Source organism: Salmo salar, chromosome ssa18 (assembly GCF_905237065.1).
Source record: "Salmo salar chromosome ssa18, Ssal_v3.1, whole genome shotgun sequence".
In the NCBI taxonomy this organism is placed as follows: Eukaryota; Metazoa; Chordata; class Actinopteri; order Salmoniformes; family Salmonidae; genus Salmo; species Salmo salar.
The window spans coordinates 34,736,253-34,755,830 of NC_059459.1; the positions used below are offsets into that span (position 1 = coordinate 34,736,253).

The 19,578-nt window shown below is 44.2% G+C and overlaps 1 protein-coding gene and 1 long non-coding RNA gene across 2 annotated transcripts in view; both read left to right on the top strand.

Moving 5' to 3' along the window:
• Positions 1-17,891, top strand: part of LOC106591367 (ABC transporter G family member 23) — a 125,878-nt gene extending 107,987 nt beyond the window's left edge. The window contains exons 12-20 of the mRNA XM_045701782.1: positions 5,089-5,159; positions 6,096-6,145; positions 6,276-6,332; positions 6,692-6,762; positions 7,649-7,737; positions 11,664-11,767; positions 13,480-13,639; positions 14,036-14,140; positions 16,375-17,891. Coding sequence (XP_045557738.1) covers positions 5,089-5,159; positions 6,096-6,145; positions 6,276-6,332; positions 6,692-6,762; positions 7,649-7,737; positions 11,664-11,767; positions 13,480-13,639; positions 14,036-14,140; positions 16,375-16,481 — 814 coding nt within the window. The 3' untranslated portion in view covers positions 16,482-17,891. The remainder of the gene's footprint in view (positions 1-5,088; positions 5,160-6,095; positions 6,146-6,275; positions 6,333-6,691; positions 6,763-7,648; positions 7,738-11,663; positions 11,768-13,479; positions 13,640-14,035; positions 14,141-16,374) is intronic.
• LOC123728805 (uncharacterized) lies at positions 7,774-9,248 on the top strand. Its single transcript, XR_006760579.1, has 2 exons — positions 7,774-8,035; positions 8,501-9,248. It is a non-coding gene; the product is annotated as an uncharacterized lncRNA (long non-coding RNA).
• Positions 17,892-19,578: the final 1,687 nt, after the last annotated feature.

Genomic DNA, 19,578 nt, shown 5'->3' on the forward strand with positions numbered 1-19,578 from the left:
CTTCTGTTCTGTTTTTCTCTCTTCTGTTCTGTTCTTCTCTCTTCTGTTCTGTTCTTCTCTCTTCTGTTCTGTTTTTCTCTCTTCTGTTCTGTTCTCTTCAGTTCTTTTCTGTTCTGTTCTCTTCTGTTCTCCTCTCTTCTCTTCTCTTCTGTTCTTCTCTCTTCTGTTCTGTTCTTCTCTCTTCTGTTCTGTTCTTCTCTCTTCTGTTCTGTTCTTCTCTCTTCTGTTCTGTTTTTCTCTCTTCTGTTCTGTTCTCTTCAGTTCTTTTCTGTTCTGTTCTCTTCAGTTCTTCTCTCTTCTGTTCTCTTCTGTTCTCCTCTCTTCTCTTTTGTTCTTCTCTGTTCTTCTCTGTTCTGTTCTCTTCTGTTCTCTTCTGTCCTCTCCTCTCCTCTCCTCTCCTCTCCTCTCCTCTCCTCTCCTCTCCTCTCCTCTCCTCTCCTCTCCTCTCCTCTCCTCTCCTCTCTTCTTGCCTCTTCTATCTCTTCTCTTAAATCACTGTCCATGACTTGCAATGCTGTTGAACTTTAAGGCCACCAGTGTCTAGATTCTTCCCTCCAGCTGCCAATGTGACAAAGCTTTCCACTGTCTTACACACACATGGACACACCCACAGACAGACAGACAGACAGACAGACAGACAGACAGACAGACAGACAGACAGACAGACAGACAGACAGACAGACAGACAGACAGACAGACAGACAGACAGACAGACAGACAGACAGACAGACAGACAGACAGACAGACAGACACACACACACACACACAGTGATGCCAACAAGGCATCTAACATGTAATGACGACTCTGTGGTGAGGAATGGTACAGTAATATCTTCAGAAACCAATCACATCACTACAGTCACCAGTATGTCTGTCTGTGACAGTGTGTATCTGCATGGATGCCTCCTCGTGTGTGTGTGTGTGTGTGTGTGTGTGTGTGTGTGTGTGTGTGTGTGTGTGTGTGTGTGTGTGTGTGTGTGTGTGTGTGTGTGTGTGTGCACGTGTGTGTGCGCGTGTGTGTGTGCGTGTGTGTGTACATGTGTGTGTGTATATGTGTGTCTTTGTCACGTCCTGACCAGCAGATGGAGCTATTGTTTTAGTTTTGGGGTCAACAAGGCATCTAACATGTAATGACGACTCTGTGGTGAGGAATGGTAAAGTAATATCTTCAGAAACCAATCACATCACTACAGTCACCAGTATGTCTGTCTGTGACAGTGTGTATCTGCATGGATGCCTCCTCGTGTGTGTGTGTGTGTGTGTGTGTGTGTGTGTGTGTGTGTGTGTGTGTGTGTGTGTGTGTGTGTGTGTGTGTGTGTGTGTGTGTGTGTGTGTGTGTGTGTGTGTGTGTGTGCACGTGTGTGCGCGTGTGTGTGTGCGTGTGTGTGTACATGTGTGTGTGTATATGTGTGTCTTTGTCACGTCCTGACCAGCAGATGGAGCTATTGTTTTAGTTTTGGGGTCAGGACGTGGCAGTTTTGTGTATGGGGAATGTTTGTATTGTTGATTGGGACTTCCAATTGAAGGCAGGTGTGTTGAGTTGCCTTTGATTGGAAGTCCTATATAGGTGTGTGTGTTTTTCTTTGGGGTTGTGGGTGGTTGTTTTTGCACTGCGTTTCTAGCCTGCAGAACTGTAGCTGTTGTCACCTTTATTGTATTGTTAAGTGGATGCTTTACTCCTTATTTGTAATTAAATATGAGTATTCACATACCTGCTACGCCTTGGTCCATTTATGAAGACAGCCGTTACAGAACCACCCACCAAACCAGGACCAAGCAGCAGAAGAGGAGGAAGCCACAGGAGAAGAAAAGGGAGGAATGGACATGGGAGGACGTCCTGGACGGCAAGGGAGCCTACACCTGGGAAGAGATCCTGGCCGTAAGGGATCGCCTCCCATGGGAACAGGTGGAGGCACTCAGGAGAGTGGAGGCAGCTGGACAGAGGAACCAACGGGAACGTTATGCTGGAACACGGTTGGGTAGGAAACCCGAGAGGCACCCCCAATAAAAAAAAATTGGGGGGGGGCACACGGGTAGCTTGGCCAGGCCAAGGAAGAGCCGTAAGCCAGCTACCCGTGACTACAGGGAGGTGCGTATGAGGTGGAGGGCGCCATGTTACGCTGAGTTACGCACCATCTCGCCTATACGGACGCACAGCCCAGTTCGCCCAGTACCAGCGCCCCGCAGGTGCCAGGGCAAGGTGAGCATTGAGCCGGAAGGGGTGATGCCAACCCTGCACTCAAGACCGCCAGTGCGCCCTTTCGGTCCGGTGTTTCCCGCTAGACGCACTAGCATGGAGGTGCGTGTCTCCAGGCTGGCACGTCCAATACCAGCCCCACGCATCAGGAGTCTAGTGTGTCAGCCCAGCCTCGCCAGTCAACATTCGCCAGAGCTGCCCGCCAGTCAACAGTCGCCAGAGCTGCCCGCCAGTCAACAGTCGCCAGAGCTGCCCGCCAGTCAACAGTCGCCAGAGCTGCCCGCCAGTCAACAGTCGCCAGAGCTGCCCGCCAGTCAACAGTCGCCAGAGCTGCCCGCCAGTCAACAGTCGCCAGAGCTGCCCGCCAGTCAACAGTCGCCAGAGCTGCCCGCTAGTCAGAAGCTGCCAGAGTGGCCGGAACTGCCCGGAACTGCCAGAGTGGCCGGAACTGCCCGGAACTGCCAGAGTGGCCGGAACTGCCCGGAACTGCCAGAGTGGCCGGAACTGCCCGGAACTGCCAGAGTGGCCGGAACTGCCCGGAACTGCCAGAGTGGCCGGAACTGCCAGACTGCCCGGAACTGCCAGACTGCCCGGAACTGCCAGACTGCCCGGAACTGCCAGAGTGGCCAGAAGGCCCTCCGGCCCAGCCCGAGTGGTCCTCCTGCCCTCCAGCCCAGCCCGAGTGGCCCGCATGCCCTCCGACCCAGCCCGAGTGGTCCGTCTGCCAGGGTCAGCCCGAGTGGCCCGTCTGCCCGGCGCAGCTATCGGCGCCACCAAAGTGGGCGACGCCGAAGGTGGAGCGAGGTCCACGTCCTGCACCTGAGCCACCTCCAGGATAGGTGGGTTGGGGAGGGAGGGTGTAGCACAGTGCCGTCGGTGACGGCAGCCACCCTCCCTTCCCTCCCTTATTGTTTAGGGGTTATTGTTTATGGGTTTTTTGTTGGTGTTTTCTGTTGGTAGGTGCATTCCGGGGTCTGCACCTTGAAGCGGGGGGGGGGGTACTGTCACGTCCTGACCAGCAGATGGAGCTATTGTTTTAGTTTTGGGGTCAGGACGTGGCAGTTTTGTGTATGGGGAATGTTTGTATTGTTGATTGGGACTTCCAATTGAAGGCAGGTGTGTTGAGTTGCCTTTGATTGGAAGTCCTATATAGGTGTGTGTGTTTTTCTTTGGGGTTGTGGGTGGTTGTTTTTTGCACTGCGTTTCTAGCCTGCAGAACTGTAGCTGTTGTCACCTTTATTGAATTGTTAAGTGGATGCTTTACTCCTTATTTGTAATTAAATATGAGTATTCACATACCTGCTGCGCCTTGGTCCATTTATGAAGACAGCCGTTACAGTCTTACATCAGCCGTGAAGTGGAAAGTCTGGTCTTGCCTGTCGATCAGGGTCACACACACCTAGGCCGACCAGGTAGCTTACTGCATGCACACACACAGTGTTCTGCATCATGTCTCTGTTCTGTGGTGTGTGTTGTATTATACAGGATCATTACTGTATCATGTCTGTTCTGTGGTGTGTGTTGTATTATACAGGATCCTTACTGTATCATGTCTGTTCTGTGGTGTGTGTTGTATTATACAGGATCATTACTGTATCATGTCTGTTCTGTGGTGTGTGTGTTGTATTATACAGGATCCTTACTGTATCATGTCTGTTCTGTGGTGTGTGTTGTATTATACAGGATCCTTACTGTATCATGTCCCTGTTCTGTGGTGTGTGTTGTATTATACAGGATCCTTACTGTATCATGTCTGTTCTGTGGTGTGTGTTGTATTATACAGGATCCTTACTGTATCATGTCTGTTCTGTGGTGTGTGTTGTATTATACAGGATCCTTACTGTATCATGTCTGTTCTGTGGTGTGTGTTGTATTATACAGGATCCTTACTGTATCATGTCTCTGTTCTGTGGTGTGTGTTGTATTATACAGGATCCTTACTGTATCATGTTTGTTCTGTGGTGTGTGTTGTATTATAAAGGATCCTTACTGTATCATGTCTCTGTTCTGTGGTGTGTGTTGTATTATACAGGATCCTTACTGTATCATGTCTCTGTTCTGTGGTGTGTGTTGTATTATACAGGATCCTTACTGTATCATGTCTCTGTTCTGTGGTGTGTGTGTTGTATTATACAGGATCCTTACTCTATCATGTCTCTGTTCTGTGGTGTGTGTGTTGTATTATACAGGATCCTTACTCTATCATGTCTCTGTTCTGTGGTGTGTGTTGTATTATACAGGATCCTTACTGTATCATGTCTCTGTTCTGTGGTGTGTGTTGTATTATACAGAATCCTTACTGTATCATGTCTGTTCTGTGGTGTGTGTTGTATTATACAGGATCCTTACTGTATCATGTCTGTTCTGTGGTGTGTGTTGTATTATACAGGATCCTTACTGTATCATGTCTCTGTTCTGTGGTGTGTGTTGTATTATACAGGATCCTTACTGTATCATGTCTGTTCTGTGGTGTGTGTTGTATTATACAGGATCCTTACTGTATCATGTCTCTGTTCTGTGGTGTGTGTTGTATTATACAGGATCCTTACTGTATCATGTCTCTGTTCTGTGGTGTGTGTGTTGTATTATACAGGATCCTTACTGTATCATGTCTGTTCTGTGGTGTGTGTTGTATTATACAGGATCCTTACTGTCTCATGTCTCTGTTCTGTGGTGTGTGTTGTATTATACAGGATCCTTACTGTATCATGTCTGTTCTGTGGTGTGTGTTGTATTATACAGGATCCTTACTGTATCATGTCTCTGTTCTGTGGTGTGTGTTGTATTATACAGGATCCTTACTGTATCATGTCTGTTCTGTGGTGTGTGTTGTATTATACAGGATCCTTACTGTATCATGTCTGTTCTGTGGTGTGTGTTGTATTATGCAGGGTGATCCAGCGTCAGGTCTCTAAGGAGGTAGTGGATGGAGGGTCGGTGCACGTGTGGTTGGACCTGACCAGTAAGCTCTCACTCCGCAGTCTGTTGGCCTGTGACAGTGTTCCAGAATGTACCTTCAAATAGAGTAGAATACAATACCGCTAGAATAGAATAGAACACTGTTAGAATAGAATAGATCTGAATAGAATAGAACACTGTTTGAATAGAATAGAGCTGAATAGAATAGAACACTGTTAGAATAGAGCTGAATAGAATAGAACACTGTTAGAATAGATCTGAATAGAATAGAACACTGTTAGAATAGAATAGATCTGAATAGAATAGAACACTGTTAGAATAGAATACTGATAGAATTAACCTGAATAGAATGGAACACTGTTAGAATAGAATATAATACCGATAGAATACAGTAGATCTGAATAGAATAGAACACTGTTAGAATAGAATAGAATGCCAATAGAATAGATCTGAATAGAATAGAACACTGTTAGAATAGAATGCCGATAGAATAGATCTGCATAGAATAGAACACTGTTGGAATAGAATAGAATACTGATAGAATATAGTTGATCTGAATAGAATATAACACTTTTAGAATAGAATGTAATAGATCTGAATACAATAGAACACTGTTAGAATAGAATACATCTGAATAGAATAGAACACTGTTAGAATAGAATGCCAATAGAATAGAATAGATCTGAATACTGTTAGAATATAATAGAATGTCAATAAAATAGCATAGATAGTTTGGCTGTGAAATTGACCTTTAGGTGTTAGTGTAACTGTTTTACAATACTGTGGGGGTATTCTGAATGATGGCTCATCTCCCAGGTAATGGAAATGGATTTTGAATGCTTTTCAAAGTAAATGATTGATTAGTTTTATTCCAAATACTGTAAACGTTCAAATAATTGAAATAGATCAAACATTATTCAAGTGATGACAGTCAAACTTATGGTGACATTGTTTTAACTTTTTAATGTATTTTCTCCAGATCGACAAATCGCCTTAATGCTTCAGAAAAAAATTAAAGATGCCTTTGAGGTACACCAGAGTTCCCTTTTCTTGTTTTGTCATTAGGTGACGAATGATACTGTTTTGGATGAGTTATTTGACTTTTGAGAGTGTTTGTGTTATTATTTATATGGCTTCTGCCTCTCTGTTCCCTCCTCAGGGTTTTGTCCAGTATAAGATGAGTAGCAGGTCTTACCTGCTCTCTCTTCCTGTCAAGGTATGACAATCCCCTTAAAACCCTGGTTACGTCCCAAATGGTCACCAGGGCCGTGGTCAAAAGTAGTGTCCTATGTAGGGAATAGGGTGCCATTTGGGAAGCAGGCCCTGTGTTGATAGTATTCTGCCATCCACATCCACTTGCCTTGCTAGTGTCTGATATAGACAAGCTGTTGTCTTCCCAAGACAACAATGTAACCAGTATTGTTGAATGTATACAAATGTTTGATCCATTCCTGATGAATACACAGATGTACTGTGCATAGGGAGAAAATATTTCACTTACTATTTCTGTGTCACATTTCTCATTTTTTAACACATTTTGCTCACTATTTCTCTTTGTCCCATTTCTCTTTCCAGTTTGAGGAGCCCATCTATGGCAGCATGAACTCAGACTTCACCACGTTTGTGACACCAGGAGCCGTTCTGAGGTACAGATTCAGTCCATGTCTGAACCTAGTCAGCTTTACTGAGACAAAGATGATAATCTGTTAAGATACTGTATGTCTTATGGTTTCCCCCCTCTTACTCTCTCCGTCACTCTCTCTCTTTCTGTCTCTCTCTCTCTGTCTCTCTCTCCTGTCTCGCTCTCTCTCTCTCTGTCTCTCTCTCCTGTCTCGCTCTCTCTCTCTCTCTCTGTCTCTCTCCTGTCTCTCCCTGTCTCTTTCGCTCCTGTCTCTCTCGCTCCTGTCTCTCTCGCTCCTGTCTCTCTCTCGCTCCTGTCTCTCTCTCGCTCCTGTCTCTCTCTCGCTCCTGTCTCTCTCTCGCTCCTGTCTCTCTCTCTCCTGTCTCTCTCTCGTCTCTCTCCTGTCTCTCTCTCCTGTCTCTCTCCTGTCTCTCTCCTGTCTCTCTCTCGTCTCTCTCTCCTGTCTCTCTCTCCTGTCTCTCTCTCCTGTCTCTCTCCTGTCTGCCTCTCTCCTCTCTCTGTCCTGTCTCTCTCCTCTCTCTCTCCTGTCTCTCTCCTGTCTGTCTCTCTCTACTCCATATAACTTCCTCATGTTTCCTCTTTTTATTCTCTCAATTTATCCTCTTATTTTCCCCTTCTCTCCTTCCCTCATTCTACCCCCCTCCCTCCTTCTCTCTCCCCCTCCCGTCTCCCTCATTCTACCCCCTCCCTCCTTCTCTCTACCCCTCCCGTCTCCCTCATTCTACCCCCTCCCTCCTTCTCTCTACCCCTCCCGTCTCCCTCATTCTACCCCCTCCCTCCTCTCTCCCCCTCCCTTCTCCCTCATTCTATGCCCTCCCTCTTTCTCGCTCCCCCTCATTCTCTCCCTTCCCTTCTTCTCTCTCTCCCGCACGCCTTCTCTCTCTACACAGCATCACTTTCTACTTGGCAGTGGGCTTGACGGCTCTCTCCTTCGTGATAGAGAGGAAGGAGGGGCTAATGGAAAGGTGCTGGGTCTCAGGTAAGAGGTCAAAGTTCACACAGTGGGTAACAAAATGGCACCCTATTCCCTATTTAGTGCTTACATTTTGACCTGGGCTGAGCGTCCCAAACAGCATCCTATAGAGGGCTTGCAAGTACGTCACAAATCACCTAGCAACCCCCATGTTGGAAGACCAAACTCAAGTCTGATGAAAGTCCTCCAATCATCCACATGGCTGGCTGCGTTTTGCTACCACCGGAAACTTTTGGAAGATTTCCCATTATTCCGTTTTTTTCTAAAGACCAAGAAAACAGAGTCAGTGGGAGAACCTATTCAAGTAAGTAAATATATGTTGAAAATAAAAAAAAACAATGAATTATTAGCTAGCTTGCTACAGAAACTAAGTGTGCACGGCTAACTCAAATTAGCTGCTAACGTAATGTTCGCTAGCTAGCTAACTTTACATACTGTATACTGTAACTAACTAGGTGAATAAAATATCACCAGTTTGCTAACTTCATATTAGCTAGATAGCTATCTTGATGTATTTATCATTGTAACTCCAAATGCATTTGTAGCTAGGTAGCCAGCTAACAGCCATGGAAGAGGGTGAAAGGATTAGCTAGCAGTTCCAGCTGTCAGAGAACAGAGAGTAGGCTACTCTGGATAGTAGTACCTTTGTGGGAGGACAGTATGAAATTATTCTCCAGTTCCAGTCCCTAGTGAGATACTGAGGACAGAGAGATGGAGCAACATAATATTCAGGGCTGTCTAACTCGAGTATAATGTTGTCTGTTCTCAGATCCTCAGAGAGCTGTGAAACCCTGTCTGCAGATGAAGAGGTCCTAATTAATGTCTCAAGAGAATATACCATGGATTATATATTAGCACATTTTTGTGAAGAAAAATAGTTTAAAAGTCATACAATGTATAAACGCATTACAACTGGAGCAGGCCAACCGTGCTGGGTGTGCAGGGTTCTGTTCCAGCCCTGCACTAACACACCTGATTCAATGTATCAAACCTAATGAATTAATAATCAGGTGTGCTAAAGCTGGACAGGAACAGAAGTCTGCTCCCCCAGTAGATCAGGGATCAGTGGATAATGAGTTAATAAGTGTACTAAAGCTGGACTGGAACAGAAGTCTGCTCCCCCAGTAGATCAGGGATCAGTGGATAATGAGTTAATAAGTGTACTAAAGCTAGACTAGAACAGAAGTCTGCTCCCCCAGTAGATCAGGGATCAGTGGATAATGAGTTAATAAGTGTACTAAAGCTGGACTGGAACAGAAGTAGATCAGGGATCAGTGGAGTGATGTTGGACACCTCTGGTATTGACATTTTTTTTGTTCACCTGAAATTGTTTTAATAATAGCATACGCATTACTAAAATGTCTAACCTTTACATTGGAGTTACTTGTACACTTTGACATTATATGAAAGTGTTGATTTTTGCAGTTAAGTGTTAACGTAACTATTATTCAAGATGAACTAGTGTTGATGTTGATTAATCACAGATCACAATCCTGTAATAAAGAGGAATGTGTCTGTTTCTGTGTTCTATTCTCAAATTAACATTTCCTCTCCAATTAGTTTGATTTGATTGTCACTATTTTTTCAGGATATCGGCCATGTGACCCATTTTGCAGCTGATAATGGCATGCAACACCAATGCAGCCATAGGCCTACAGCAGTGGTTCCCAACTCCAGTCCTCCAGTTCCCCCAACAGCACACATTGTTGTAGCCCAGGATAAACAAACCTGATTCAACTCAGAGGGCCTGATGATTAGTTGACAAGTTGAATCAATAAAACTGTACTGTTGGGAGGGGGTACTCGAGGACCGGAGTTGGGAACCACTGGCCAATAGCATGATGGCATTAGTCTTCTGGGCATTTGCAATGCAGCCGTTGACATTATGCTGCTGAAGCAGAGAATAGCTTAACTCACACACTGTTGACATATTGTTCAGCTGTAGACTATGTATATGAGGCTAATCATTATACTAGATGTTGTACATGCTTTGTGCTGACATGACATTTTTGGATGCAAATCTAAGCCTCATAATCTAGGTGGTGAAATGTCTGAAAGCAGGAGATTGGATCCTTAGCTTAAAACATACACACAACTATACTGAACAAAAACATAAAAGCAACATGTTTCATGAAATAAAATATCCCAGAAATGTTCCATATGCACAAAAAGCTTATTGCTCTCAAATGTTATGCACAAATTTGTTTATGTCCCTGTTAGTGAGCATTTCTCCTTTGCCAAGATAATTCATCCACCTGACAGGTGTGGCATATCAAGAAGCTGATTAAACAGCATGATCATGACACAGGTGCACCTTGTGCTGGGGACAACAAAAGGCCACTCAAATGTGCAGTTTTGTCACACAACACAATGCCACAGATATCTCACATTCTGCAGGAATGTCCACCAAAGAATTTAACGTTAATTTCCAACTGGCCTCACAACCGTAGACCACGTGTAACCGCGCCAACCCAGAACCTCCACATCCTGCTTCTTCACCTGTGTCTGAGACCAGCCACCCGCGGATGAAATTGAGGGGTATTTCTGTCTGTAATAAAGCTCTTTTGTGGGGGAAAAATCATTCTGATTGTCTGGGCCTGGATTCCCAGTGGGTGGGCCCATGCTTTCTCGGGCCCACCCATGGCTGCACCTCTGCCCAGTGATGTGAAATCCATAGATTAGGGCCTAATTAATTTATTTCAATTGACTGATTTCCTTATATGAACTGAAACTCAGTAAAATCGTAGAAATGTTTGCATGTTGCGTTTATATTTTTGTTCAGTATAATTCATTCTATTTTTCTTTGTATTATTATTTTTTAACTCTGCATACATTGTTGGGAAGGGCTCATAAGCAAGCATATCACAGTAGTGTACACCAGACACCTGCATGTGACAAATAAAATGTGATTAGATTTTGATCAGAATGATCCACCATCTCCCCCTAGTGGTCTATACTGGTCAGTACACGGATGATGATCTGAGCCCATAGTGCACTATAGAGGGCTTGCAGTTGACGTACGACGCCTCCTGGCGGCCATGTTGGAAGACTACCGCATTAATTATTCTGACAGCCAAGCGTCTACTCCTAACGACATGATAACAGTGCCTAAAACTAGTTGATTCATCACCATGGTCATTTTCTGTACAGTATTTGGCAGAGGATTGTTACTTTGAAGAATCTCAAATATAAAATATATTTTGATTTGTTTAACACTTTTCTGGTTACTACATGATTCCATATGTGTTATTTCATAGTTTTGATGTCTTCAAAAAAATTGAGTAAAAATAGTAAAAATAAAGAAAAAGCCTTGAATGAATAGGTGTGTACAAACTTTAGACTGGTACTGTATGTGAATGTGTGTTTGTGTTGTTTCGGTATGCGTTGTGTCTAATGTGTGTGTGCGTATGTAGTGTATGTGAGAGTGTCGTTGGGTTTTGTGTGGGTGTGTCAATGTAGTATGTGTGAGTGTGTATATATAGTCTAGTGAGTGTGTACGGTGTACGGTCAGTGCAGATAGGCTCAGTGCGGATAGGCTCAGTGCGGATAGGCTCAATGCAGATAGGCTCAATGCAGATATGCTCAATGCAGATAGGCTCAATGCAGATAGGCTCAGTGCAGATAGGCTCAGTGCAGATAGGCTCAATGCAGATAGGCTCAGTGCAGATGGGGTCAATGCAGATAGGCTCAGTGCAGATAGGGTCAGTGCAGATAGGGTCAGTCCAATAATTGACTGTTTAGCTAAATCACCATGGGCCCCACATTATGAAAAACTAAAAACATTGCTTCTCCCTTTTCCTCTATGTTCTTCCTACCCTCTCTCTCTCTCTCTCTCTCTCTCTCTCTCTCTCTCTCCTCACTCTCTCTCTACCTCTCCCTCTTCTTCTCTCTCTCTCTCCTTACTCTCTCTCTTTCTCTCATCTCCCCCCCCAGGTGTGAGTTCAATGGAGACTGTGCTGGCGTATCTCATCTCCCAGCTGATTATCATCAGTGTCCAGATCATTCTACTACTGATCTTAATGCTGCTTGTCTTTAAGGTAACACACACACACACACACACACACACACACACACACACACACACACACACACACACACACACACACACACACACACACACACACACACACACAGGCCTCTGTATTGTGACAATAGAAAGAGTCAGGGCCTTATGTAACAGACACTAAATCACTGAATAACATGACATACTCTTTCACCTTCCTCTCTCTTGTTACCATCCCTCCTCTTTCACCTTCCTCTCTCTTGTTACCATCCCTCCTCTTTCACCTTCCTCTCTCTTGTTACCATCCCTCCTCTTTCACCTTCCTCTCTCTTGTTACCATCCCTCCTCTTTCACCTTCCTCTCTCTTATTACCATCCCTCCTCTTTCACCTTCCTCTCTCTTGTTACCATCCCTCCTCTTTCACCTTCCTCTCTCTTGTTACCATCCCTCCTCTTTCACCTTCCTCTCTCTTGTTACCATCCCTCCTCTTTCACCTTCCTCTCTCTTGTTACCATCCCTCCTCTTTCACCTTCCTCTCTCTTGTTACCATCCCTCCTCTTTCACCTTCCTCTCTCTTGTTACCATCCCTCCTCTTTCACCTTCCTCTCTCTTGTTACCATCCCTCCTCTTTCACCTTCCTCTCTCTTGTTACCATCCCTCCTCTTTCACCTTCCTCTCTCTTGTTACCATCCCTCCTCTTTCACCTTCCTCTCTCTTGTTACCATCCCTCCTCTTTCACCTTCCTCTCTCTTGTTACCATCCCTCCTCTTTCACCTTCCTCTCTCTTGTTACCATCCCTCCTCTTTTACCTTCCTCTCTCTTATTACCATCCCTCCTCTTTCACCTTCCTCTCTCTTGTTACCATCCCTCCTCTTTCACCTTCCTCTCTCTTGTTACCATCCCTCCTCTTTCACCTTCCTCTCTCTTGTTACCATCCCTCCTCTTTCACCTTCCTCTCTCTTGTTACCATCCCTCCTCTTTCACCTTCCTCTCTCTTGTTACCATCCCTCCTCTTTCACCTTCCTCTCTCTTGTTACCATCCCTCCTCTTTCACCTTCCTCTCTCTTGTTACCATCCCTCCTCTTTCACCTTCCTCTCTCTTGTTACCATCCCTCCTCTTTCACCTTCCTCTTTCTTGTTACCATCCCTCCTCTTTCACCTTCCTCTCTCTTGTTACCATCCCTCCTCTTTCACCTTCCTCTCTCTTGTTACCATCCCTCCTCTTTCACCTTCCTCTCTCTTGTTACCATCCCTCCTCTTTCACCTTCCTCTCTCTTGTTACCATCCCTCCTCTTTCACCTTCCTCTCTCTTATTACCATCCCTCCTCTTTCACCTTCCTCTCTCTTGTTACCATCCCTCCTCTTTCACCTTCCTCTCTCTTGTTACCATCCCTCCTCTTTCACCTTCCTCTCTCTTGTTACCATCCCTCCTCTTTCACCTTCCTCTCTCTTGTTACCATCCCTCCTCTTTCACCTTCCTCTCTCTTGTTACCATCCCTCCTCTTTCACCTTCCTCTCTCTTATTACCATCCCTCCTTTTCTGTCTTTCTCACTTTTTACTCTCTCCTCCCCTCCCACATATTCTCTCTCTTTTTCTCACTTTTTACTCTCTCCTCCTCCAACCCCTCTCCTCTCTCTCCTTCCTTCTCCCCCTCCTCCAACTCTCGCTTTCCTTCCCCTCTCTCTTCCCTCCCCTCTCCTCCGCCTCTCCCCCCTCCTCCCCCCTCCCCCTCCACCTCCCTCCAGATTCCTAATGAGGGGAGCCTGGTGTTGGTTATATCTCTGATCGTGCTGCAGGGCATAACAGGCACTTCCTTTGGTCTGGTCATCTCATCCGCCATCGATGACGAACAGAACGCCACCCAAGCTGCCCTGGGTATCTTCTACCCCAACCTCATCGTCAGTGGTACGTCACACACTCACACACGGACGCACGTACACACGCTAGCACACAGAGACACACACACACACACTGTCTTTTACCTCAATACTCAGTGGTACGTTTTAGGGGGTTTGATTTCCGTAACTATGCAAAACTACAATAGTGTATTCCATGTTCTCTCAATAAGTTGAATTAAATCCTATTCAGTTCAGTTCTATTACACTTTCTGAAAATAACATTTTCTTGGAAGAAAATCCATGTTGCCAAAGCAGTTCAGTTTAGGATATGTCTCTGTCTTCTGAGCCTCACAAAGAGTGAGAAAAACAGCACACACACACACACACACACACATATCTCACTCTCTCTTTCTCTAAGACTCTCTGTTTCTCTAAGACTCTCTCTTTCCTCCTCTCTCTACAGGTATAATCTGGCCTGTGGAGTGCATCCCTTATCCACTACGTTACATCAGTCTGGCCCTGCCCCAGACCTACGCTTCTGAAGCCCTACGATGCATCATGTACAGAGGTAACACACACACACACACAGACACACACACACAAATAAAAAATACTGTACATAAACTCAGCAAAAAAAGAAACGTCCTCTCACTATCAACTGCGTTTATTTTCAGCAAACTTAACATGTGTAAATATTTGTATGAACGTAACAAGATTCAACAACTGAGACATAAACTGAACAAGTTCCACAGACATGTGACTGACAGAAATGAAATAATGTGTCCCTGAACAAAGGGGGGGTCAAAATCAAAAGTAACAGTCAGTATCTGCAGTGGCCACCAGCTGCATTAAGTACTGCAGTGCATCTCCTCCTCATGGACTGCACCAGATTTGCCAGTTCTTGCTGTGAGATGTTACCCCACTCTTCCACCAAGGCACCAGCAAGTTCCCAGACATTTCTGGGGGGAATGGCCCAAACCCTCACCCTCCGATCCAACAGGTCCCAGACGTGCTCAATGGGATTTAGATCCGGGCTCTTCGATGGCCATGGCAGAACACTGACATTCCTGTCTCGCAGGAAATCACACACAGAACGAGCAGTATGGCTGGTGGCATTGTCATGCTGGAGGGTCATGTCAGGATGAGCCTGCAGGAAGAGTACCACATGAGGGAGGAGGATGTCTTCCCTGTAACGCACAGAGGTGAGATTGCCTGCAATGGCAACAAACTCAGTCCGATGATGCTGTGACACACCGTCCCAGACCATGACGGACCCTCCACCTCCAAATCGATCCCGCTCCAGAGTACAGGTCTCGGTGTAACACTCATTCCTTCGACGATAAACGCGAATCCGGCCATCACCCCTGGTGAGACAAAACCGCGACTCGTCAGTGAAGAGCACTTTTTGCCAGTCCTGTCTGGTCCAGCGACGGTGGGTTTGTGCCCATAGGTGAGGTGAGGACCTGCCTTACAACAGGCCTACAAGCCCTCAGTCCAGCCTCTCTCAGCCTATTGCGGACAGTCTGAGCACTGATGGAGGGATTGTGCATTCCTGGTGTAACTCGGGCAGTTGTTGTTGCCATCCTGTACCTGTCCCGCAGGTGTGATGTTCAGATGTACTGATCCTGTGCAGGTGTTGTTACATGTGATCTGCCACTGCGAGGACGATCAGCTGATCGTCCTGTCTCCCTGTAGCGCTGTCTTAGGCGTCTCACAGTACTGACATTGCAATTTTTTTCCCCTGGCCACATCTGCAGTCCTCATGCCTCCTTGCAGCATGCCTAAGGCACGTTCACGTAGATGAGCAGGGACCTTGGGCATCTTTCTTTGGTGTTTTTCAGAATCAGTAGAAAGGCCTCTTTGGTGTCCTAAGTTTTGTGACCTTAATTGCCTACCGTCTGTAAGCTGTTAGTGTCTTAACGACCATTCCTGTCACGTCCTGACCATAGTAAGTTGTTATTTTCTATGGTAGAGTAGGTCAGGGCGTGACAGGGGGTGTTTGTCTGTTTTTGTATTTCTATGTTCAGTTTCTAGTTTTGTATTTCAATGTTGGTTTTTGTTTGGCATGACCTCCAATTAGAGGCACCCGGTTGTCGTTGTCTCTAACTGGAGGTCATATTTAAGTTGATGTTTGTCCCACCTGTTTTTTGTGAGTGATTATATTTTGTGAGTTGTGTTTGTTCCTCCTGCGTCACGGTTTGTTGTTTTGGCCTTCAGATTATTTTGGTATTGCATTAAGTTTCACAGTCTAATATATATGTGGAACGAAACAGACGCTGCATTTTGGTCCGATCATTTAAACAGCCGTGACAGTTCCACGGGTTCATGTTCATGAATTGTTTATGGTTCATTGAACAAGCAACAATGAAGATCTGTGAAGTTATTTGTATTTTTACGAATTATCTTTGAAAGACAAGGTCCTGAAAAAGGGACGTTTCTTTTTTTGCTGAGTTTACATACATACACACAGACATACATACACACAGACATACATACAAATATACATACTATACATACAGTACATACATACATACATACATACACAACATAGTCCCGAGCTCACAATGGAGGAGAGATATCCTGCTCTCTCTCTGTCTGTTTGTCTGTCTCATCTTCACATCACAGTACAAACTCTAACACACACACACAAACTCTTTCTCTCTCTCTCTCACACACACACACACACACACACACACACACACACACACACACACACACACACACACACACACACACACACAAACTCTCTCACACACAGAGAGAGAGAGAGAAAGACACCATCTTATCTTGTCTCTCCCTCAGGCTGGGGTCTCTCCAGAATGATAGTGTGGCGAGGCTTTGTTGTCACACTGGGCTGGAACACTTTCTTCGTCATCCTGGCCATCGTCATCCTCAAGCTGAGGATGTGAGACGCCTACCCAGGGAAGATGTGTGCGTATGCAGTGTATGTGAGTGTGTGAGGTTTTTGTGTGGGAGTGTCAATGTGGTGTGTGTAAGTGAGTGTGTATATGGTGTGTGTATATATAGTCTAGTGAGTGTGTGTCGGGTCAGTGCAGATAGGGTAACTTTCCCCCTCAGTCACGTTAGTTTGGCTACTCAACCTATCTATTTGTCACTCATAAACCAATCAAAATGCCTGAAATGTGCGTCTGGACACTGCACCCGCCCACTCAGGTGTTGTGAGTGTAATCACCATTAGAAGAGTGATCATCGCCTGAGGACTATTATTGTGGACAATAACATGAATGGGTATAATACGTTTACAGCAGGATTCTACTGTACTGCCGTTATAAGTCTGTAATGTTAGTGTGTTTTCCCGATACTGCTTTGCATGTTGTTGATAGTTAATTGTCAGTATTGCATTGGTTGCACAGGTGTTTTATGTGGGAGATTTGTTGTACTGGTAACACAAGGGTCGAATTGTTAAAAGTTAAGAAGGGGCATGCTTTTTTGTCAAAGCAGCTGTTAGGGTCAGAGTTATGCGTAGCCTCATTAGACTTATTTTCAAACGCACAACTAGGTTGCCTGACAACTCACACTGAATAATTCCGCTGCTCTATGTTCGCTACATACTTCATTGCGGAGAAGGAACTAACGTCCGTGGGCGTGGCGTAGCTTTTGGCCAGAGCAAGGATTTTGGGTAGTCAGACAAACTAGGTATATGTGTTGTTTCATTCCCATATGTCATGTCTTTCTAGAATGCCCTTTTAAGAAATATTCATTGGGAAAATGGTTGGTCTCTTTCTCAGAAGTTTCTTTTAACTAATAAGATTAAAGAAGTTTCATATAAATGAATCCACAAGTGCTACCCTACTAAACACTATCTTGAAGTTAAAAAAATACATTCATGTTTCTTGTACCTTCTGTAATGATCAACTGGAGACTGCTTCACGTTTAGTTTGGTATTGCTCTTATACCAGGAAGCTGTGGCAAGATATCTGGAGATTGTTTTCGATCATAAACATTTCCTCCTCTACTTGAAAATGTGATATTTGGTTTTAAAAGTATAGCAAAGTCTTTCTTCTTAAATCAACCTCATTGTTATTTTAGCTCAATTCCATATTCATAAATGTAAATGACTGAGTCAAAAACCTCTTTACTATTTTTGAGAATGAAATTGAACAATATATAAACAACATTTCTTCTTCTCATGACATAAAAGCAAACAAAAGGTTGAATGTCATTTTGACAAGGTGTTTACATAATGTATGGTCTGTATTACCCTGACTGTTGTTTTCCATGTTTGGATACTCGGTTGTGTACTCTGTTTGTTTTTCTATATGGTTTTTTTTTTACAATAAAATAAAAAGACAACTGGGCATATCAGACTACAAATAAGCAGTTTGTTGTCCTGGCAACTGGGAAGAAGTGGAATAATATATGAAGCATGGAGAATAACAGTAATGTTCTTGCTGACACAAGCAAACTAATTACCCTGTATTTGAGCCCATTGTCAGGAATTAAAAGTTTTACACTGACTTACATTAGCTATTGTGAAAGACCCAATATTAAGCAGATGTGAAAGAAATGTGGTTTAGTTTAGGTTGGAGCCAGAAATGTGGTTTAGTATAGGTTGGAGCCAGAAATGTGGTTTAGTATAGGTTGGAGCCAGAAATGTGGTTTAGTATAGATTGGAGCCAGAAATGTGGTTTTGTATAGGTTGGAGCCAGAAATGTGGTTTAGTTTAGATTGGAGCCAGAAATGTGGTTTAGTAAAGGTTGGAGCCAGAAATGTGGTTTAGTATAGGTTGGAGCCAGAAATGTGGTTTAGAATAGATTGGAGCCAGAAATGTGGTTTAGTTTAGGTTGGAGCCAGAAATGTGGTTTAGTATAGATTGGAGCCAGAAATGTGGTTTTGTATAGGTTGGAGCCAGAAATGTGGTTTAGTATAGGTTGGAGCCAGAAATGTGGTTTAGTATAGGTTGGAGCCAGAAATGTGGTTTAGTATAGGTTGGAGCCAGAAATGTGGTTTAGTTTAGGTTGGAGCCAGAAATGTGGTTTAGTTTAGGTTGGAGCCAGAAATGTGGTTTAGTTTAGGTTGGAGCCAGAAATGTGGTTTAGTATAGGTTGGAGCCAGAAATGTGGTTTAGTTTAGGTTGGAGCCAGAAATGTGGTTTAGTATAGATTGGAGCTAGAAATGTGGTTTAGTATAGGTTGGAGCCAGAAATGTGGTTTTGTATAGGTTGGAGCCAGAAATGTGGTTTAGTTTAGATTGGAGCCAGAAATGTGGTTTAGTAAAGGTTGGAGCTAGAAATGTGGTTTAGTTTAGGTTGGAGCCAGAAATGTGGTTTAGTATAGATTGGAGCCAGAAATGTGGTTTAGTTTAGGTTGGAGCCAGAAATGTGGTTTAGTTTAGATTGGAGCCAGAAATGTGGTTTAGTATAGGTTGGAGCCAGAAATGTGGTTTAGTATAGATTGGAGCCAGAAATATGGTTTAGTATAGATTGGAGCCAGAAATGTGATTTAGTATAGGTTGGAGCCAGAAATGTGCTTTAGTTTAGATTGGAGCCAGAAATGTGGTTTAGTATAGGTTGGAGCCAGAAATGTGGTTTAGTTTAGATTGGAGCCAGAAATGTGGTTTAGTATAGATTGGAGCCAGAAATGTGGTTTTGTAACAGGCGTCGTAAGGATTAGACCAAGGTGCAGCAGGAACATGTATACTCATCCTCTTTATTAAATCAAAAGAAGGAAAAACAAACAAATCACATATACAAAACAACAAACACCACTAAACAGTCCTGTCAGGTACACAGACACAAAACAGGAAACAACTACCCACAAATCCCATTACAAAAACACCCCTATACATAGGACCTTCAATCAGAGGCAACGAGGAACAGCTGCCTCCAATTGAAGGTCAATCCAATGAACTAAACATAGAAATAGATAGACTAGACTGAACACAGAAGTACACTAACATAGAACATAGAGAAAAAAAAAACAGAACACATAAAACAAACACCCCCTGCCACGTCCTGACCAAACTACAATAACAAATAACCCCTTT